Below are 24,834 nucleotides of genomic sequence, written 5' to 3'. Positions count from 1 at the left end.
AAAAAGTCTTATCAATAATTGAATTAAACCAGTCATGGTATATACATGTATAATATTCAAAATTTGCTAAGGATCACTTTTTATAGTATGCGTAATTTGAAGTTCACCCGTAGCTACATTCAGCCAGCGTCACGCATCAATGATAAATCAATATATAAAAATAAATCAAAAGCACACATTCTTATTTCAAAACCTGCAAAATAACAAATTAAAATGAACGTTATCCAAAATTGAAGATAATGTGTATATAAAAAGTGATCCTTATCAAATGTTGAGTAGTGTATTTAATTTACAAACAAGAAGACGATCAAAGAAAACAACCTGCGATTTATTTACTCAAACATTTAATGACTTGCCCAGGGCGAAATATGGCATCTTAATACTTTGTTTGCTGTATCAAGTAATGGATATGCTAATTTACCCGACCTCCAAACGAAAACTTAGCTTTATTTACCACAAACCTTATGCCGAGTATTCTCTGTATTTTAATGATCACCACGCTGTTGATTTATAAACCAAATAGAATGTTCTTCACTTTGCCAATTGCCAATACATTGGCAAAAAACACGGCTATTTCTAGGTATTATGCCGTTTATTTCGCCTGCATGCTAATGAGCTGTTTAATTTACACGGTTGTCCTTTATCATTTGTTATAAAGCGAAACCATTTATTAATTAATCGCTTATAAGAAAGCATTCATCAATAATGAACACAGCGGTTCAGAAACATAAGTCCGCAAAGCTGTTATTTGGGATAGCCGAAGCTTTTTAGCTTTGTCACATATTGTTCACAAATGCTTGGTACAAGTAGAGAAATGAGTTAATCCGTTGTTAGAAAGCTTTGTGAACTTTCATCCCATGACCAGTCCTTGACAAGCCATGGTGGAGAAAGGCTCAGTGACTGTGCTGTTGGCGTTATTGGGACTCAGTCTCTTAACCAACCGCCGCGTAAAATGCGCGGCCGGAAGTTCCATATCAGGTGAGAACATGTTTTACTTTCTAATGTAAATACAACTTCAGACTTAATATTTATTTTTAATTAAGCATTGTTTAGCAATGCCGATAATGAGGTATACGCAATTTTCCTCTTTGCTTACTATTCAATCATATCATTTGCTTTTTTAAATCAACTTATGTCAAGCGGTTTTAAGCAATGTTTATTTCAAATAATGGCCATAGTATTATCGAATTGTTCACGGTTATGTATAACAATTTTGATAGATATATAATATAATTTCATATTGTTCTTTATTAACCAATAACTTTTTCTTAATTGAAAATCAAATATTATACCTGAGTTATTTATATGAGATTGTCGCTATAATCAGTAAATAGAGAGATACATTTGTTATGCAAATGCCCACTTGTATGAAATCATACTCTCTGACGCGCTTATCTTTTCATGTTGTTTCATAAATGCATAACGCCAGCGCAATTGGACGCTAAACTCTGGGGTATTCCTCTTGGACATAATTTATTCAGTTTTTAACTAAATCTCAGGGGTTTTTTTTGTTTTGTAACTAAATTACGATTCTTCTTGTCACCATGCATATTTGTTTATTGTTTATCGAAATCATGCAAATAATTTGTTACTTAAACTGCACGTCAACAAGAGTTATCTTATTACTAAATGTATGCTTTTGATATTATAATAGTTTTCGTCGCTTACGACATTGTATTTAACAAATAGAGGAATTTTCTTGGGAACGAAGCAGTTCGCCTGAAAAATATATAGTTTAACTCAACATATTCATAAGTACAAAATAATTACTTATTTTGTTATATTTTTTCAACGTTATAATTAGATGATCATTATGACCGCAAACGTTGTGTGGAGGACATGATTATACAGGTTCAGTAATAACGTTCAATTTAATTATTTTTACTGTTTATTTTTAAACAAAGACGGTTTTCATAGTTTCCAATTGTATTATCTTAACAAAGTGTTATATGTTTACAGTGGGTATGTACGATTGTGTAAAATATTTATGAATTTATATAAAATGTGTAAAAAAAATTATTATACATATATTTCAATATAAATTAAAATAAAAGTTAAGAAGCACATGTGTCGAAAAAGCGAAATAAGCCAGATATTTAATTCTGAAATCGAAAATGTTTGTACAGTCGAATTCGCCAGTATGTCTATCATGCATGTACGATGTGAATCTAAATTTAGTTTTACGGATCATTTTAATTTCCTTCAACAATATCTATTCATACGACACACGAACACCAACTCCGATCCTAATAAAACTACGAATGCTTCGGTTATTGCAGGAGATTATGTACGAAGTATCTTCGTCACCATCGGCTCAGGCGTTAATTTGTCTCTGCTGCATGTTATGAAATTTGTCTTCAATGTATACATTTTTCTGGCCTATTTTGTGTTATTGTAACATATGTTTTATCGATATATTACAATTTAACACATATCAAAATCGTGCATACCTACATTAAAATGATGAATAACAAAACAAATATAAGCGAAACAATATGATGATTACGAATATTATTTTGATTGAAAGCTAGTTTCGGATTAAAAGTGGACATAATTGCAAGTTACTTTAAAGCCATATATGTAAATACACAATAATTTAATAGACGCACCAAGTCATAATGGGAATAAATGGTATCAATTTCAGTGATTTCTGTTTCGTTTGTAGCAAATACATTTTATTTTGTAAGTTCAAAATTGCTCGGTGCGAATTGAAAATATACTTAAGTAAAGTTAAACGTTCGGTAATAAAAAATTTCTGAAAAGGTTTTAATTAGTTGGAGAGTGTATTTTTTAATAGACCTGTTTTATTTGAGATAAATGCTATACCTGATACATGGCGATCTGAGATGTTATAACAAAGATACGCCCATCAGTCAGTAGATACATGCTATTCCTGATACATGGCGATCTGAAATGTAATAACAAAGATACGCCCATCAGTCAGTAGATATATGCTATTCCTGATACATGGCGATCTGAGATGTAATAACGAAGATACGCCCATCAGTCAGTTGATACATGCTATACCTGATACATGGCGATCTGAGATGTAATAACGAAGATACGCCCATCAGTCAGTAGATATATGCTATTCCTGATACATGGCGATCTGAGATGTAATAACAAAGATACGCCCATCAGTCAGTAGATATATGCTATACCTGATACATGGCGATCTGAGATGTAATAACACAGATACGCCATTCAGTCAGTTGATACATGCTATACCTGATACATGGCGATCTGAGATGTAATAACACAGATACGCCATTCAGTCAGTTGATACATGCTATACCTGATACATGGCGATCTGAGATGTAATGACACAGATACGCCCATCAGTCAGTAGATATATGCTATACCTGATACATGGCGATCTGAGATGTAATAACACTGATACGCCCATCAATCAGTAGATACATGCTATATATGATACATGGCGATCTGAGATGTAATATCACAGATACGCCCACCAGTCAGTTTAAGATAGTTTGCTTCCGCACATAAATTATTCAATACTTGTTAAATGACATTACGTTCATAAAATTGGTTGCATCTACAATTCATTAGTTTTCGAGCGCCTGTTCATTGTGATTGTTCAGCTATGAAAATTTGAGTGAATTCAACAAACATGAGCCGCGCTCTGTGAAAAGAGGGGTTAATGCATGTGCGTAAAGTGTTGCCACAGATTAGTCTGTGAAGTCCGCACAGGCTAATCAGGGACGACACTTTCGGCCTAAACTGGATTTTTAGCTAAGAAGAGACTTTCTTGAAACGAAAAATATCATATTAGCGGAAAGTGTCGACCCTTATTAGCCTGTGCGGACTGAACAGGCTAATCAGAGACGACACTTTACGCACATTCAAACCCTTTTTCACAGAGCGATGCTCATATATTTTGATATATTATATTACTGGCAGTTCAACATGACAAAGAGCCATGAATCTGTCGAAATTGGTCGCAGCCACCATTGTTTTCTTTTACAAAAAAATCAAAATTAGCGTCATTAAGCTTTCAAAGCTGTAACGTAATCTACTAAGCAGTTACATGTGAGTTATTGTATATCATTGAGTGGATAAAGATAAAACGCAATCGTTATTTCAAAGATGGTACCAGCTAAAATTCCTTTGTAATCGGTCTTCTACGCAATTCAGGCTTTTTAGTTGTAAACGTTTGAGCGAAATACAAGAAGCATTTCGGGAGAAATCGAGCACACAATTTCGCGACTTACGAACGTGCGGAATGATAATGTTTGCTTAATATATCTCTGAAATCTTTAAAACTTTATCCAGTAAATTATCATCTAGCTGTTATAATTAAAATGCGAAACTATGTTCATCTATAAATAGCGTAGAAACAAATATGCCCAAATGCTTGATGGAAATTCTTCTTAACAAAAACTATCACTATAAGTGTGATGTGTTTATATAATTACTTGCAACATATGCAAAGTCTCGTTTTCCAACTGTATTCATTGCAGTGTTAATGATGATGATGATGTGGTTTTGATGATGGTCAATAAATCTAATAGTCAAAACTGGCGTGCAAAGTATATAAGTGAACACTGGCTCAAACCTGGTTCGAACCGAACATTGAATCCTCCATGAACAAACATAAATAAGCCCATCTTTGCCATTTAAATCGATGAATTATAATTTACAAAAACATTGGAGAAAAATACTCTACATACTTTAAATATATACGTGTATGGTGAGTATTTTTCTTAAAGAGCCCTTGGCTTATAACCAATATCCCATGGCTACATACGCTAAAAGCCGGAAAAAAATAAAAATGACTATGAAATATATTTTCATATTTTATAACAGAAATAGCTGTGTAGTTGTTTTTTTATATTTAAACCATGATTGCGTTAGACTATTTTGTAGTCAAGTTCCACATTAGTATAAGTGAAAACAAAATCGTTCCCAATACAAAGCACAAAAACACGAAAATGCAAAAATATGCCTATTTAAAAATGCGTTTTGTAGGAAAGAAAAATATACTTTACTACGATTGCGCAGAATGGGTGCTACTATTTGTTAAAGATGTTGTCGATGATATTTTTGTTTTTTCATGTTGATGAAGGTATGGGCTTATTATGTTAGTATTTTTAATAAGAGCATAATAAACTCGAAAGTTTTTGCCGTTTAAGCATATTCATAACAAACCAGTGTCGTATAAGTGAGCATCGGATATCATTAATTGCTCCTCCTCCCTCCGCCCCCTCATAGACCTTTTTTCTTCCAATACGACATTATCGGAAATGACGCGGATATGACCTCTTTACAAATATATTCACGGACGGGCAATCGATATCAGCCTACTGCATTGTACGCTGTTTGTCAAACAGCTGGTATTATAGGATAATCGGTTATTAATCCCCTTAGGCCTGAAAGAAGCACTTCATGCATCAATGACGTCTATAGTGTGGCGTATGTAACATATCAGTTTGACACTAAACCGTCCACAAATTCTAGGAAGTACTGTAAATTCATGTTGGCCGTGCTCTGTGAAAAGGGAGTTAATACATGTGCTGAAAGTGTCGTCCCAGATTAGCCTGTGCAGTCCGCACAGGCTAATCAGGGACGAAACTTAACGCTCTTGTGGTATTTTTCGTTTACAGAAAGTCTCTTCTTAGCAAAAATCCAGTTTAGGCGGAAAGTGTCGTCACTGATTAGCCTATGCGGACTGCACAGGCTAATCTGAGACGACACTTTACGCACATGCATTAAACCCCTTGTTCACAGAGCACGACTCATTCATATTTGTCGGCACGAAGTTTTGAGTGCTTTTTTAACTAATTTTTCCAATGACACGTAAATTCGCGAAATTCTGTTATTTTAAAACGAATTTTCGTCGATCATTTTCCTATTTCTGTGGTTTATTCTTGCATTAGGAAATCTACTAATATTCATACCTCAAAAAAGGTGGGGTTTTACAATATCATATAAAGTCACACATCAGCGAGTTTAACTTTCACGTGAAAAACTTATAGTATGAGTTGCAGAACTAAAATACTGGAAACGGTGATGCAATACAATCCACTGTCTAAACTGATTTCATCTGCGAACCGATTCTATCGGCTTTAATAAACATGAAAATAGTGTCAATAATAGCAACCCAAATGCCCTTCTTTCTCATTCAATTTTAGAAGGCTGTTGAAACGTCTGCAAAAAAATGTACACCGCTTTGGGAAAACGGGGCTTAATGCATGTATATTCCGCAAAGGCTAATCAGGGCCGACACTTTCCGCATTGACGGGATATTTGTTAGTAAGAGACTTCCTTTAAACCAAAAATTTCCATAAAGGCGGAAAGTGTCGTCCCTTACCGGTAGCCTGTGCGGACTTCACATGCTAGTTTGGGACGACACTTGGGACGCCCATGCATAAAGGCCAGTATTTGCAGGGTAAGGCTTATTAAAACCCTCATACCACTTTGTAAACGACTCATTTTAGCATTATCTGTATGATAAGCGTGTTTACAAACGGACATACGTACATGCATGCATACATATCACAGGTCTCACGGACGGAAAGACATGACGTTAAAGATCATGCGCGCGAAATTAATCGTTTTCGGCGTCGACTGCTAAGGCACTTTAAGAGAGTATCATTACAATTGAACCAAGGTATTTTTCTTCAAAAAGAACACACCATTTTCGCGGATTTAGAAGGCATGAGCATGCGCACACAAATGAGGTAATTTACTAACTAATCTATTTCAGTAACATTCAAAACAATCGCGTCTCTTGAATGTGTATTTATACATAAGCAAGCAAACGCGTTAATCAAAAGTTACATCGATATGATTATTAACCTAGGCAAAGTACTCTTCCTTTATTTTCAGAACTTTGATTAGGCTATTAATCATATTTATGTAATTTTCGGATAAACGCGCTTATCTTCCTTCTGTTACAAAAACAAAATAATCCCCGACATTGATATATTATATATTTGAATATTCGACCACGTTAATTACTTCAATGTTGTTAACTAATCGCGCGTGCAAAAAACATGGTATATTGACGTACTTTAGTAAATAGACGTAATTTTCTAATGGTTCTTGGTAATCCAAATTACCAAGATACAAGCAGTCCGCTGTAACGTATGGTCAAAGCCTTCTGCCTCAGTGTGTTTGAATTGTTTTTAAGTAAAGCATTTTCGCTAAGTATGCCATAAAATTATCCCATTTCCGAATATAAACATGCAAAGTCATCAAGTTACTTTTTATCACCTTATTTCAACTCACATAAAATCATGCAAAGCCATCAATTTTTATATCTGCTCTCATTGCTTTATAAAAATTTTTATATGCAAATCGTTTATTTTTTACATATAACGTATTGTAATAGTTTATTTCATCACGTCTTAGCTCAACAAGAATTGAATGGACCTGTTCACAGATGTTCATGTATTCGCTTACAAAACAAGAATAACAATAGTATTACATAATGATAAAAAAGAAGTTGAAGTACTTGCATGCGCGTATGTGGTTACTTACCTTAACAGCGACCGTCGGAATCACTTTCTAACGCGCTACCAATGGGGCATTCATGATTTTAATATATTACCTAACGCCAGGGTATTAACAATTTTTTATTCTTAAAGCTTTATGGGTTTATAATTATCAATACAATAAAGATAGTATTATTTTTTTCCCGTGTCTTAAGAGTTCTTTTGCTTGTTATATATAATACAAACAATATATTTTTAATCTATCAACGGTATAAGTAAAATTACAGTATGTTTCCACTGTGCACAATTGTAAACTTTATATACCATTATTTTTTGGAAAAACATATAATAGTTTTTCTTGAAGAATAGTTTGTAATAGTTTTTAACTTAAAATGATATATGCAAACTGGTCTCGTGCTTCCGAGGTTTTAAAGTTCCACAAAATGTTTCAAGTTTAAATGATTTACTAAAGTATTGACTAGCTCCACGTATTCTCTGACACCTATTTATTATTTATATTTTTTCCAGGCGAAGGACTCTCGCAAAAAGACCTCGACGCGCTTGCAGAAAAACTGGACATTAAGGTTAAGGTCGTTACCAACATAATCCCATCCGCTCCAAATCACGTTGTCAAGTTAACGCTCGGTAACCATGGTAACGAAGACATACCCAAACAGGGCTGGAAAATGTACTTTTATAGCATGTTTCTCCTTTTCCCAGGCGTGTTTCCAGGATTTCATCACAACGACCTTGACACTGAGCATGTTCGAATCAATATGGTTCAGGGCGATTTATATAGCTTGGCGCCGATGGCTGGATTTCAACCGATTTCACCCGGTAAATCTGTGGAATTCAACATCAGCGCTAGCCTGTGGTCTGTCGCGAGAACGGACTTTATGCCTCGGTGGTATGTAACCTCTGATGACGTCAAAATTAAGCCGCGTATCGTGAAGTGCACTGCGTCTGAAGACCTTGATTTCGTCCAACCATTTGAGGACCTACTCCAGCGGAAGCGGTGGAAAGGGGACCAGTATGAACCCTTCACACCGGAAGTGAGGATGGAGAAGCTGAGATTTAGCCCCGAGAACGTGGTAGGTAATATTGAGTTTCAGTTTTGTTTGGAAATGCAAAGAACCTGAACCCGTGCGTAGATAAATACATAATAAGAACTTCACTTATATCAAGGTATACACAATTTTTGTTGTTTCACATGACGTGCCTTTTTAGTTAAAAGTAAAAAGGTATACATGTATGTGCATAAATAAGCAAACAGTCACGAGTTTGTCCTTGAATGTATAAAGTGTATGCCTATCGGCATATACTTTGGTCTAAATTAACTTTTAAAACTATATGTACATGTTAAATGTGCAACTGATATTACAACTTAATCTTGTCGGCATAAATAAATAAACTTTTAACAGGTAAACATTAATTGCATTTGTTTAGTTTTATTAAATTGTTCTTTTAAATAATACATCATGTTACGATCTTCATTCAAATGGGACAAACAAGATTCTTTAAATTAATGTCGATAGGCGCCAAAATATGTCTGCAGGATCACAGCATTTTTATTGTATTTTCGTTTAAAGGCAATCTCTCCTTAACGAAACTCCAGTCTATGCGAAACGTGTGGTCCCTGATTAGCCTGTGCCGACTGTAACGGCTAATCAGGAAAGACTCTTTACGCACATGCATTAAGCCCAGTTTTATAAGAAAACTTATATGTAATTATAGGCCTCTCTACTGTTAAATAACGAAGTTCCGAAGACATATTTCCTTGGGGAAAATAATTAGTTCAAATACAATTTGTATAATGCTCTTTGGAATATAAATGTATTTCATCTGTATTACTAGATCTACATCATTAATGATTATTTTGTTTTGGATATGTTTTCCTGTTTGCAATAATCATTGGATTTCACTATAAGCTGGATTGTGTTTTTTATACATGTAATTTGAATGTGAAGCCTATTTTACAGTTATTTTGTTTTGCGTTACTTTTTGCTTATTTTCTGGGAAAAATTCAAGATCACACTAAATATTTCTTTTCTATGTATATTGATACTGAGTATGTGATTATACGATAATTTTAAACGTGATTTGCAAGCAAAACAAAATAAGTTTTTATAGTATGGAATTTATGAGACGCATTACAAATAATATTTAGGCCACATACATACTAAAATCAACAAATACTTTGTAAAATAAAGTTTACCCATAAAAAATTCTCGAGATTGGCTTCGGGCAGCGTCGGAAGTACGACGTAGTTCACACGATGTTCGGATATTGTCGCGGGAAATAAAAACGAGCATTTTGTATGTCGTTAAATCTTTGTTACCGGACCACATCTAGCGTTAAAATTTTGCTATAATTGCTAAAAGAAAGAAAACACTGATTTTGTATGGGTTAACTTTATTTATTATTTTTTTACGAAATATTCGTTGATTTTGAGTAACTATGTGACTTTAATAGGTCCCTAAATTCGTCATTCCGACTCCAAAGTCACTACAAATCAACGAGGACAGGCCTACGACGTCATTTAATAAGAACACGTGGAAAGTGTACACGTCCAACGGACTGTTCTCGGAGATGACTCAGTATATCAAAGGTAAAATGCTTGTTTAAAGTCTAAACCTATTTATTATGGCTCGATTGCGTCATGCTGATTAACCGCTCTCGAGTCCGTTTCCTGGGCCTAGAACCAGTACTTGGTGTCTGTGGGAGTGATCTAAAGAACGCTCTCCTAGTGGGGATCGAACCCGTGTGATGCCGATCGCTAGGCGGACACCATATTCACTACGCCACGGCGCCCTCATATTGCTTGTATTATGAGACACGCTCTCGGAAAACTGGACATAATGCATTCCCACACACGTTCCTCTTGTATTGCAATATCCGTTTAAAAGCGTCATCCCTGATTAGCCTGTGCGGACTGCACATGCTCATCTGGGATGTAAATTTATGCAAATTGATAAAGACAAAATTTCCCAGAACTAAGCTTATCATAAGTATCCGGTACTCTGTGTAATTTATATGGGCAGTGTTCTGTGAAAAAAGGTTTAATGCATGTGCGCAAAGTGTCGTCCCTGATTAGAATGTGCAGGCAGGGACGGTCCTGCTCATTTTTGTGATATGTTTCGTTCAAGAAAGTCTATTCTTAGCAAAAATCAAGTTTATGCGACAAGTGTCGTCCCTGATTAGCCTGTGCACACTTAACGCACATGCATTAAACCCCCTTTTCACAGAGCACGGCCCATGTTAATTAGAAAATGACTATATTTAATTCAGTTATGCTCTCGTGTGCACACATTTTGTAACTATTGCACGTGTATATAATACAGTAAAAAAATCAAATTATAAAAAATCAAAGTATAAACATTGCTTTAATTAATGGATTAAGATAAGTAAAAGTGAATGAGTACACTGTTTAAAAGCAAATATTGACATTATTATATTTTAATCATGATATTTTTATTGTCGTTTTGTAATACTCGTAATAATGTACACATTTCTTTCAGCTGTTTACAGGCAAATGTAAACACATATTTATTAGTCGGCATGACATTTCGTGGTTTTTCAAAAAAGATTTTTACAAAACGTAATGTCCTTCGAATTACCATGATTTCACGGTTGATTTATTGTAGCGGATTTAGGGAGGCAATACTAATTTTATTATTGTTAAATGTATTATCGAAAGTGTCGCATCCATTAATTTCTAATAAACTTGCATATGATTTTTACGCAGATGAGCTCGGCGTGAGTATTACAGACACGATAACGCCAACTTACGCTAACGTCATTGTCTTATCATACGCCAACGAATTTGAAAAAGAAGGATACGCGTTAGACGTCAAAAACAGCATCATAACACTCACTTCAAAAGACGCGGCTGGGATGTTCTATGCTGTCCAAACATTAAGCAGCGTAATTTCCGGTACAAAAGGGCGCATACCGGAACTGCGAGTTGTAGACGCGCCGCGCTTCCGTTGGCGTGGGATGCAAATTGATGTCGCCCGAAACTTCCACAGCGTCGTCGACATTAAACGACTGGTCAAAGCGATGTCGATGTACAAGATGAACGTGCTACATCTTCATCTCACGGACGATGAGGGATGGAGACTGGTGATCGACGGACTTCCGGAACTCACCCAGGTAAGCTACGAACATTTCTGGAAATCACATACGCAATTAACGGAAGGTAGGATGTCGCCGTGTCATAGAGGATATTGTGTCTGCCTATCGGCCGGGAGGTCATGGGTTCGATCCTTGTTTGGGAGCGTTATTTCGATCCTCCTAATAGACATTAAGTACTGGTTCTATCCAGGTAAAGGGCTCGAGAGTGTTTCAATATATCTTATGCGTTCGATGCAATCGAGCTTAAAAATAGGTTTAAACTTATCAACGAATTCTGGCGGAAATCACATAGCTTATTAACGAATACTTCCGACGCTGAAGAAATTAAGCAACGAGCATTTCCAGTCTTGTCGTTCTTGCAAGTCGGTAAGAGGGGCATAGTCAGTAATGCTGATGGAAACGTACTGATAATTTCTTCTTAAATTATGCATTATCTGAGACATGAGTATTGTTTGAAGCGCTCGTAGTTTCCCATTCGTAACCCACAATATCGATCACATGCGGAGGACTAAAATTTGATAATAATAATATTTACTTAAGAATACTTGGATACGATTTTAAAGAGCATATACCGATGTCTTAGGTTGGCGGGAAAAGGTGTCACGATTTGTCCGAGACCGAGTGCCTCATACCTCAGCTTGGTTCTGGGCCGTTCCCGGACGATTCCGGCTCCGGATTCTATAACGCCGCAGAATACAAGGAACTACTATCTTACGCTAAGAAACACCACGTAAAAGTAGTCCCCGAATTCGAAATGCCGGGGCACTCACATGCCGCAGTTGCGTCTATGGAGAGTCGATTCCGGAAACTGAACGCTACAGGAAATTGTACTGCCGCCTCACAGTTTCGTCTGAAAGACACTCGTGACTCGTCGTTTTATGCATCCGTGCAAAATTGGATGCATGACGCGATCAACCCGTGTATTGAGTCAACCTACAGGTTTATTGGAAAGGTCATGGACAGCGTTAAAGGTGCGTATGAATATCCTGCAGAACTTTATCTGTTTTACACCACACACCCCTCCCCACCCCACACACCCACACACAACGAGTTTCCAGCATTCACTACCCACATGTATGACTCAAGTATGTTGAAGCAAAACATCGACTTAAAGAGGCCAATTCACACTTTTGTAAAAACAATATTTTGACAAAATAAAAACAATGATTCAGAATCGCAAAGTTTCGTTGTAGTTATAATATTTTTGAGGAAACAGTAATGCGGAACATTTACATACACTAAAATATCCACTTAAGGCATCTTTTGACAATTTATAAACTTGATAAATATAAAGCGTTGCAATGCGAAACGATTTAATAATTTTGAGGGGTCTGTTTGTGTCGTTATATTTTGTGATACTACGAGGATTGCTTATATAGTATAAAATACGTCACTCATTGTATGAGCTCAGATGGCCGAGTGATCTAAGCGATAGACTTTTACTCCAGGTGTCAGTGGTTCGAGCCCTGTTGAGGGTTGCTTTTTTTTCTTTCTTTAATTGTATTCTTGTTTGTTTTTTACTGAGCATTTTAGATACAATGTTTACATTTATCAATATAAAGCATTAAATGACAAACTCCAATACATGCCAAAATCTGTGAAAAGGTCCTTTTAAGGGAAGAAATCCTAGCAAACTCGAAAGCGTAATAATTTATAAACTTGCTTTATATATTAAATCAATCAATCGCGAAAATTGTATATTCGGCTCCGCTCAGTCAGTTGTCAGGTTTCAATAATTTGTTTCGACACAGTTAATTCAAAGCGCTTCGTTATGGAGCATCCACCAGTATCACTGATATTCTTGTTTGTGGAGTGTCATTACCTTTGGGTTACAAATGTGCCATATTCTAAGAATGTTTTCGCTTCAAATAACAAGACAATTGTTTATATTCCTACTTGACCTTTACATCAAAAGAACTAGTTCGCAGAGTTGTAAAATAACAATGCAAAAAAACGGCATAGATTCAACACAGATGGTTTATATCATATTCAAAATCATTCATTAATGGACGATGGAAAAGACAATATAGCACAATGTTAGTACATTCGATTTTGACCCAAAGGTCCCGTGTTTGAATGCCGCCGAATGGAATGTCTTGTTCAATATCTTTTTCTGGAATTTTGTTTTAATTTTAATGTTTTTAAATTAATGTATTTATGATAAATCAAATCTGCGATAACTAAGTCCCTTTTATAACAAATCTTAAATAATAAAATCCACAAATTTGCGCTCACTTAGTTGTTTTCGGCTCTGGTACTGGTTAAAAGTATGTCGGGTACTCTTAAGTACACAACAAAGCACCGGGCAAAGGAAACTATACTAAATGAACCCCGGAGGATGACCGGGCTCCTTTAAGCGTCATTTGCACACCCTTGGGTAACCTTAAGAGCAGTGCACTTAAGTAGTACCTGTGTCGACAATGACCAATAGAGCATTGTTTTCACGGCTGAAGGGACACGTACACAAAGTATTTTAATAACGAATCATAACGCGTCAAAAGCTCGTAGGACACGCACAAGAGCGTTTAAATTGTCATAATTTGTTATAAAATCGTTATTAAATTCCCAGCCCTGCACGCGGACATTCAGCCACTGGAGATCTACCACTTCGGAGGTGACGAGGTGGCTCATGGCGCCTGGGCGACGTCCGACGCGTGTAGCCGCTTCCTGCGTGACAATCCTCCGTATAGGGTCACACATGGTAAGGCGGGACACTTACTGGACTCGATGTTGTTTAAGGGGAATAGCGGGAGACAAAACCGCATTATATGTTCAAAGTAAGATTAGGGTAACACACGGTCAGTCGGGTGAATTTTTGATGTTCAATTAGGAAGGTTTTATAAGGGAACAAACTGTAAGAGGAACTGTACGGTTAGCGCAGTGTTTTGTAGAACCGCTTCACCTTATAAGGAAGTACTATTTCTTGAAAGGAGATAAACTGCTATATAAAGAAAATAGTAAGTTATATTGGCCGCTACGTCACATGGGGTTTGCAACGCCCCCTCCCCAAAAGGACGGATTATATATTGGAAATGATTTTTGTTTTCTGAAAGCCACATATTTATCAAGTATTTTGCACGATGGCGTTTGTAAAGCGACAGCAGTTGGATGGGTGGTTGTAATATAAACTTTATTTCGTGTTCAATGTTCAAACTGTCTCATATTGATTATAGCCATATACTATTGTATATGAGTAATAATGAAAAATGTTAAAACATGTTAACTTGAGTTATTGTCCAATTTTACTTGCACGATTAAAAGCAAAATCTTCCATTTGTCGTTTGACTACTATAATCTTTGCTCCAACAACATTAGGTACTTTGACAAATATGTTTTCGTAAATTACTGAAAATCACATTTTACCATTGTGCATGCTGAATAAACATAAGGTGTTGGTTTTGTGTGTATTACGCAGGAGGTCCAATCCGAGCCAGAGGCTCCATTATGTGTGCACCCGGAGTGTGCCACACGCGCTCTTACATAATTAACTTTCTAGACTCACGCAAGGAGGGACGAATTTTGAATTGTAGCTGCAATTTTCAGTTTTTTCTTTGGTATTGAAAGTGTTGTTGTTGCTGGTTTTTTTTTCACCAAACTCACATTCGCCCTTGAACGGGCATTGAAACCAGGTCGACTAGATGAAAAGCGACTGTACCAACCACTGCGCTAGCCGGACAGTACTATACGGTGTTGGTTAATTTCGTTTTCCAATAAAAAAAATAGTCATTAAAATTCCCACTAAGGGGGGGGGGGGTTCTATTGTCTGCTACTGGGTCTAACAATTATTATATACATGGTCATAGACTGAAGATGCAAATTCTTACTTCGGAGATAGTTCCTTCAAATTTCGAGATTTGCAGTCTTTTATCATTATTAACATAAGCTAAACAAATTAAACAGTTTGTTGAGCTAACGTAACGATATTTCATGTTTGTAACAAGTTATTTATATATAGTATGTGTTCATATCAGCAAGCTACATGCGTTAATGGTATGTTAAGATTGTTTATGTTTGTAACAAGTTATTTATATCAAGTATGTGTTCATTTCAGCAAGTTTATGTGTTTCGATTTTTTATGTGATACATGTGTTGCATGTCAAATTTGTTTCAATAAGGCATCACGTAATAAAAATTAAACACAGCAGTTACAGTTTTGAGTAACCGAAATGAATAAAAAGGCGTACTCCGTTCCAGGTCTGAAAAACTACTTCGTTTCTCGCCTCGCCAAAATGGCGTCGGAACGCGGCCTGAAGCTAGCAGGGTGGGAGGACGGATTCTGGGACGGCTATGATCCACTTCCGGTTGAGGACCTCAACCGGCAAGGAGAGGTGTATGTAAATCCCTGGAACAACATATGGGAGTGGGGCAGCGGAAGTAATGCGTATAAATACGCAAACGCCGGCTACAAGGTATTACATTTCTTTGTGTAATAGTTTGTACATCTTTAGTAGCAATCTTAGTGGTTAAGAGGGGCGCAGACAGAGCAAGAGTAGCAATCGGTTGAGGAAGCGGAGCCAAGTGAATCCCTTCCTTGCCAGTAAGATTTCGTTTGAGACGATTTAACATTTTTAGAATTGAACCTACATGTCTCCTTTGTATCCGGAGCAAGATCTTAACTTCTGTGTTAGCTTTTCATCAAACATTTCACTGAGACTTTGGGTGACAGTGCTAGCAAATATGTTGAGTCCCAAACAAATATGTTTGAGTGACCTGTGTTTTGAAAGAGTAATTGCGGTTAAATTATTATTATCGTTTTAGTCTTTAAAAAATACTCAAATTTATATAGATTAATATACCTCATATTTTCAACAGTCTCCGTGTAATTTCATTTTATATGGAAATGCGGAGGTTAATTACAACGCTATACAAGATAAGTATTGATGCAAAGCATCAAAGGGCGTCGGGAATTTCAGTGTAAAAGGCTCTGGTTGAAGTTACATGGAACATTTTTTTTACTGTAAATATTAATATATTGGCCGATTATTTTAAACAAAATAGAAAAAGATACTGGTATAACCATTATCTATGATTTTGTGTTATATCCCCCAAATAACCATTATCTATGATGTTGTGTTATAACCCCCAAATAACCATTATCTATGATTTTGTGTTGTAACCCCCAAATATTTCATAGTTTATTTTATTTACATTGGTTTCCTTTTTTACTGGCATCCGTGTGCAGTTTTCATTAATGGAACAGAACTGTGTAGGTTTTTAAAAAATCTGCTTCATCTTGTAAGCGTACTTTCATATTTTTCTGAACTTCAAGTGGAGATGATTCTGAACTTATTCTTACGTTGCTCATTTACGATAGGGGTTGACTACTCATTGATATGAAAACACTGTAAAAGTTTTAATGTGTTTACGAACCCCCACCCTCTCACACATATATTTCATGGGCATAATAAAAACAAAAAATGGTTACAATAAAACAGCATATTTATTTCAACTAAAATGTCTACATCAAAACAAAAAGTTAACATAGAACACACATAAAATAATTTGATTCTACTGGGGCTCGAACCTTGGGCCTCTCACATGTGAAGAATGTCACCACTACACTACGGAACCGCTTGAAATATCACCTTCTAACTAAGATATTAATAAGTGACTGTAGTGTAACGGTTATCAATAAAGCAATAACCGCTGTCGTCTTGTAAAATTGAAGAAAATACGCGTTAACCAAAATCGAACAGCAAAAGTCTGCGCTATTTTTAGAAAAACCACAAAATAAATATATTTTGATTATGTTTATTATGTTTTGTTTTTATACAAAACCAGAGAGTTTGACCGGTTTGCTTGTTTGCCCAGTCCCTGTGATCTTTTATTATTTCCCAGTCCCTGTGATCAATTATTAATTAAAAGAATTAGCTTTGCATTATTGGCAATCAATGTTGTAGTAAATGTAATAGGCACACATGCAGTACTTATTTACACTAACTCACACAAAAAATCACCATTATGCAAGATATTCTGACAACAAAAATATATAAATTGATCCGTAAAATAACTTCTCCTCCCATAAGCGAAAAAAAACACACAAACGTATTACATACGAGTAGCCGCACCTCAGTGCGACGCCAATCATGCATTTCTTTTTTAAGATTAGTTGACATTTTTTTCAATTAGTCATGGTACGTCAATTATTATGTTAATTTTGCGTCCCTGTCACAATGAATTATGAATTACATATCATAATTACGCAAAAGCGAACACTGCAACGTCTCCATATTTCAGTATCCTAGTCTACAAATTTAAGTTGCCGGAAATAAATTAATGAGTGAACAAATATTTATTGTTACATGCTGTTACATATAATGAATACAATATTTGACGGAAATGAATACAACCGTCTAGGATGTCAAGTCCAATATGCAACCATACGCTCTTTGAAGAAAAGAAATATACTTAAACGAAAACAATACAATGAACACGGAAAATATCGTCCCTCGAGTGTGAATATTCTAAAAAAGACCATACTATAATCATCAGAAGCACATAATGATGTAGATATTGTTCTATGAATATGTTTGCATTAATCTAATGTTCTAGATGATAAATAAATAATGTTTTAAAATGTGGTTAAGTATATGCTTTCATTTTATTAACTTATTTATGATTATTGTAAAATTATTTATATTTGACGTCAGGAAATTTCGTAGTTTAATAAATGGTAATTTTGTTTGCGAGTGAATTCGTTGATATGTTAATGTGTAAAGAGGAGGAACTCGCGCCAGTCATTTACGAAATCAACGAAAATGAATGTCCGACGAATAACAATTATTTTACAGTATATTTTATTGTAAGATATATTTATACGGATCACTCGATGAATAAGTGAAGTAAATGTAATTATGATTGTTTCAGGTAATATTGAGTCAGGCTACGAACCTCTACTTCGACCATCCCCAAGAACCGGATCCGGAGGAACGGGGGCTCTACTGGGCCGCGCGCTACATCGACACGCGAAACGTGTTTGACTTCCGCCCGGAGCGTCTCTATGACAACATTCGGGTTGACCGGAGCGGCTTTCGGATGGCCAAAAAGGACATCTGCGGATATGACATGTCGGGATGTACAGCGTTGGAAAAGCCAGAGAACATAATTGGTTCGTGATTAAATTAGTCTCGTCTGAGAAAACTGGGCATAATGCATGTGCGTCAAGTGTCGTCCCAGATTAGCCTGTGCAGTTCGCATAGGCTAATCAGGGAAGACACTTTCCGCCTAAATTGGATTTTTGCTAAGAAGAGGCTTTATTTAAACGAAAAATGTCATATGCACAGGCTAATCTGGGACGACACTTGACGCACATGCATTATGCCCAGTTTTCTCAGACGAGACTAATTTACGAATATGCATAAAGTGCAGTTTCCCATCAACAATAAACATGGCTTTTCCTTTACAATATTTTGCTAATGTATTCCCAAAACCGTTGACAAAGGTGTAAAAGCTTATCCATTTAATCAACTCGTGAAACGAATTATATTAGGGAGGATCAAAAATATATATATATAATTAACATATTTCATTATATCTAAATTAAGGCGTACCCTTCTATGGAAATCCACTAATACAAACGTATCACCGAAACTGAAATACTTGCTGAATTGGTAACACTTGCACTTGGAATAATTATTTAAATGAAAAATGTTTCACAAATGACAACATGTTAACGAAACATTTTTGTTAAAAATCATGTTTTATCCCATCATCAGACGTGCATTGTCGAAATAAACCACTGTGGAATAATTTTTCCTCTATTTCGGCATTGCTGAAATATAGCTGTCACGCGCGGCGGAGAATGGTCATATTACTCGTAATCAACTATAAAGTAATCATTTTTATTAAAATCGAATCAGATGCAACAAAACAAACAATTTGATACCAAGATGTAATATATTTTAAATACATAATGCAACTCAAACAGCAAGAAAACATTATTTACAAATATTAAGTGCGCGTACTCGTGACGTCATTATTAACACGTCATACGACACAATGCATGTTCTTTCACGCTAAAGCTGCAGTTGTTTAGTGGTTTTTTTTTCATTATTTCTTAATTGCTGATCGTTTTGTAATGTATTAGGCTCGGCACGATTAAAATAATGAAACAATGTTTGCTTAAAATAACTTTGGGATTTTCCGTGTAGTTCGATTTTCCTATTCTTATTTTAAAGAAATAATTTACGACTAAGAAAATTGATGGGATAAATCGAATACTAGGTCGGTGCCGAATAAAGCAAAAGGCTCGTGGTTAAGATTTTCTAAGCCTCGCAAATTAAACTTTGCTTTATTCGGCACCGACCTAGTATTCTCTATTTATTTGATTGTTTTGAAAACCGGCAAACCGACAAAGATTCACCATCATATGACTGATTGATATTTTCTGTGGTATAAGTATTTTGTAATAATTTGTTATAATTGGAATGTTTCGGAAAAATCGTAATGTAGTTTTTTTTTATAATTTTGTATTATTTTATATTATATTTGTCTTCAAATAAGTTTCGGTATACTGCAGTGTACAAGGTATTACCAGGAATAACTGCATTGATTAATGCGTAAACAATTTTGGTGTGTGTCAGTCACTCATACATGAATGAAATCGTTTACAAAAACACGTTTGATTTTGTTCTCGTTTAAGAGGCATCGGATTATAAGAGGCATACAATTTTTTTATTGAAAAAGTTGCGTCTTGTAGACTGGAAAATACGAAAACAACTTCAAACAATGATTTGATATTTACGTCATGCAAGATGTAACTACAGATTTTTTTAATATCAATTTAATCAGAAGAAACAGTTTGAGGAACAGCTTTTCCTATATATTTGGTCCCTTATTTGCTAAGTTAACTCCAGGAATGCAGGGCGCGCTATGGAGCGAGACAGTGCGCACAAGTGACGAGTTAGACTACATGATATTTCCGCGCTTGGTGGCGCTGGCAGAACGCGCCTGGCACAAGGCAGCGTTCGAGGAGGCGACAAACGTCACTTCCGACGACGAATGGAAGTCGTTCGCCAGAGCAGTCGGAGAACGAGAGTTCGCGCGGTTGGAAAAAATTGGCGTGAAATACAGAATCCCTCCGCCAGGTGGTAGGTAGGTTAACGAACGCGCCCACATGTGTCAAGTCCTTATTTTTTTATAAGAAGGAAACGTCTCATGACTTTGCCCCGGAATGTTGTATCGCAAGACTTGAATATGTGAGGTTGTCATGCACAAACCTGCATTGAGACAATTTCACACAATCAACGAATGTGATGCAAACAATTGGAACAATTCAACTTTGAAGTTTTTCATTTATTTCATACACTCTTACGATAAAAAGAACATTACCAGTAACCAAGGAAACAGAAGACGTATACATTCCGAACATTGAGATTATTACATTAAATTAATGGAGTTTTCGTTTTCATGAATACTCTTGTAAACGAAAATCCAGCTTGCATAGGCTAATCTAAAACGACACATTACGCACATGCATTAAGTCCCGTTTTCCCAGAGCTCGGCACATAAATGTCTTTAATTTCCTATGCAGAGTATTGCCAACCGGACAGATCGAAGTGTCGACAACGTACCCGCAACTGGGAGTACAGTACAGTGCGGATGACGGAGTCACGTGGCAAAATATCGTGCCGAACAGTGCCACTCATATCACTTGGAATAACGGGGACGTGTTGCTACGAGCAACGTAAGATTCATCTGTATTTTGACTTTGTACTTTTATTTTAAAGGGACCTTTTCACAGATGTTGGCATGTTTTGAAGTTTGTCATGAAATGCTTTATATTGATAGATGTAAACATTGGATATAAAATGCTCCAGTTTAATATCAAGAATAAAATTAGAAAAAGAAAAAAGGTAACCCACAGCAGGGCTCGAACCACTGACCCCTGGACTCCTGGAGTAAAGAGTCTACCCCTTAGACCACTCGGCCATCCTTTTGTCTACAATGCCAGATGTAATTTATACTTTATATAAGCAATCCTTGTAATTTCACAAAATATAACGACAACAACAGAACTCTCCAAATTATTAATTCGTTTCGCGTTGCAACGCTTTATAATTTTCGGGGTTTTAATCTTCAAAAGATGCACATGCTTGCTATTTTAGAGCATGGTAAATGTTCAGTATTACAGTTTCCTCACAAATATCATAACTAAAACGAAAAATTGCGAATCTGAAACAACTTTTTCAATTTTGTCTATTGACCCAAACGTGAAAAGGCCCCTTTAATTAACATATAAATACGAAACAAAATAACAACAGAATTATTAGATTTTTACAATCTTTACATTAGTATTATAAACGTCTTATCAATATAAACATCATATCTACTAATAGTTTAAGATTACTGCATGCACATTTGTTAAGAGCCGTAAATTATCAATATTTTAAAATCAAAATTAAATACCTCGATCGATTGGAAGCCTTTGTATTATTGAGGCTCCAGTTCTTGTTTTGGGTATCGCTAGCTCTTTGTGTCCTGAGAAAACATTTTGAGAATGCTTCAAGAAAATGGATCCTTCACGGGAACTTCCGACCACTAGGCGTATACCATATCCAGTTCACGACCGCCACCTCATGCACAATATTTTTAATTGAACATCGGTTCCTGCCAAGACTTCCAAGTTGAAATATTGTATTGAAACTTCATGTAAAGCTATCTTGTTATAACAATACATTGAGTGTAATTTTCTATTGTGTTAATGGGTTCGGGCTCATAGTTACTAACATAGAATACTGGTTTACGTTCAATAACTCAAGAACGAATATATTTATTGTTATCATACCCCTTACGATTTTTATGATGTAAAGGCCATGCTTGGGTAGGCATATGACACACATTAGACCAAGGTTAACATCACTTGATGTGCAGTCTAGGCAACGACTAATGGTGTCTGGGTAATAACTCTTTAAAAGCATGAGGTATTAAAATGAAACTTCGTACATTTTTACATAAACCTGACTTGACATTACAAATAAGAGTTTGGGCATGGTCAATGCCACCGATATATATCATAAAACAGACCCACTGCTAAATAACTAGCATTTATATATGGTCATGATAATATTCACTTGAGATCATGGTTAAATGGATTGCAGAATATTTAGGGTCAAAGAAAACATTGCTGAAAATAGGAAAAATGTTAAAGTAGACGAACGGTTTGTGCTCAATAACTTAAAGCCAAATTAAGCGTGTTTAAAGTTCCTTTTTGTGGGTGTTTTATTTTAATTGTTTTCTTAAATCTTATTTAATAAAAGTTCAAATATTCTGTTTGTTGTAGAAATGCTGCCGGGACGCGCTTCAGTCGGGCAGTAAAACTATCACGAGGTAAAGCAAAGTTTCGAAAACAAAACATTGACATATAAAAATATACGATTATGGGTGACGTATCGCGGCAACTTTTAATGATCATATCACAGATTAACAGTGTGTTGTTATAATACCACTCCAATACCTTGAGAAAAAGAAGAATATATATTTCGATTACAAACATATACGAATATACATTTTGAAGATGAAAACATAGCATCATGATGCGATAAAATGGCACAATTTAAATTCCATGGAAACTCGACTTTAAACAATATCATGCGCATATATCTTTACAATCTTTTTCAAAGATTTATCTTAGATACGCTTTTTAGAGGTGGTTTGACAATAAGAAACATTACTGTGCTCCAGACGGTCGATAGTTTGGACATCGAATTAAAGATTAAAAAATCGAATATTTTCGAACAATGTTAAACGAACTTTACGAATTTTCGAATATCATTAGCTCGGCTGTTTTCGGAGAAAACCCGAGGTATTGTCATAGCCAGCTCGTCGTCCGCCGTCCGCCGTCTGACGTCCGCCGTCCGACGACCGCCGTCCGCCGTAGGCGTCGTGCTAAAACCTTAACATTGGCTCTAAAATCAAAGTGCTTCCACCTACAACTTTGAAACTTCATATGTAGATGCACCTTGATAAGTTCTACACGCCACACCCATTTGTTGGGTCACTAGGTCAAAGGTCAAGGTCACTGTGACCTCTAATATAAAACTTTAACATAGGCTCAAAAATCAAAGTGCTTCCACCTACAACTTTGAAACTTCATATGTAGATGCACCTTGATGAGTTCTACACGCCACACCCATTCTTGGGTCACTAGGCCAAAGGTCGAGGTCACTGTGACCTCTAATATAAAACTTTAACATAAACCTTTATATTCGCTCTAAAATCAAAGTGCTTCTACCTACACTTTTGAAACTTCATATGTACATACACCTTGATGAGTTCTACACGCCACACCCATTTTTTGGTCACTAGGTCAAAGGTCAAAGTCGCTGTGACCTCTAATATAAAACTTTAACATAGCCTCTACAATAAAAGTGCTTCCACCTACAACTTTTAAACTTCATATGTACATTCACCTTCCTCATTTCTACACGCCACACCCATTTTTAGCTTGGATGTTTTCGGAAAAACACGAGGAATTGTCAGAGCCAGCTCGTCGTCCGCGGTCCGCCGTCAGCCGTCCGCCGTAGGCGTCGCGCTAAAACCTTAACATTGGCTCTAAAATCAAAGTACTTCCACCTACAACTTTTAAACTTCATTAGTAGATGTATATTGATAAGTTCTACACGCCACACCCAATTTTGGGTCACTAGATCAAAGATCAAGGTCACAGTGACCTCTAAAAAAATATTCTGACAAGCTTTCGCAGCCGAGCGTTGGCACCCGTTATGCGGTGCTCTTGTTTTCGTATTATCTTCAATCCCTAATTTATATGTGTAAATATGTTTGTATAAAACCAATATTAGGACTCATTTTCCATCAACAATGCTACGCTTCTTGATTGATATAATATGGTTATGATGGAATGCCATGGGTTTCCACTACCGCAAAGAGCATGTACATGAAGTGAATGTGCGCCCTTTTTACACATTTATGGACAATAAAATAGACACATTCACAAGCCATATTGACATTTTATGTTTTGTTCATTTTGTTTCAGTACCTGATGTTATACCATCGGTTTAGGACTTCATGAAATTAAACCGCATAGGCTGACGTCATCTGACGTCGAATCGGGAATCGACACTTGGGGAATAAAAATCATAATGAAGCATAAATTGTGTGACGTTGCCAAGATAATTCAAGATAAGTATTATGCAAAGACAAATATATTCGTAACAACGGATAGTTTTTGTGATGTTATAAGAAAAATTTCCGGTGATGTTTGAGGAAAAGCCCATGTGGCGTT

General features: G+C 36.0%; 1 protein-coding gene across 1 annotated transcript; it reads left to right on the top strand.

Moving 5' to 3' along the window:
* The first annotated feature begins 878 nt into the window (after positions 1–878).
* On the top strand, positions 879–24,611 carry LOC127845929 (beta-hexosaminidase-like). The gene is made up of 12 exons (XM_052377108.1): positions 879–978; positions 7,986–8,548; positions 9,930–10,065; positions 11,203–11,609; positions 12,175–12,562; positions 14,161–14,292; positions 15,786–16,000; positions 18,459–18,699; positions 20,447–20,684; positions 21,124–21,276; positions 22,873–22,919; positions 24,586–24,611. The coding sequence occupies exons 1-12, from the start codon at positions 879–881 to the stop codon at positions 24,609–24,611; spliced, it is 2,646 nt and encodes an 881-aa protein (XP_052233068.1).
* The last annotated feature ends 223 nt before the right edge of the window (positions 24,612–24,834 follow it).

Source organism: Dreissena polymorpha, chromosome 9, assembly GCF_020536995.1.
Source record: "Dreissena polymorpha isolate Duluth1 chromosome 9, UMN_Dpol_1.0, whole genome shotgun sequence".
NCBI classification, from domain to species: domain Eukaryota; kingdom Metazoa; phylum Mollusca; class Bivalvia; order Myida; family Dreissenidae; genus Dreissena; species Dreissena polymorpha.
This window is presented reverse-complemented; position numbering and strand designations above follow the sequence as displayed.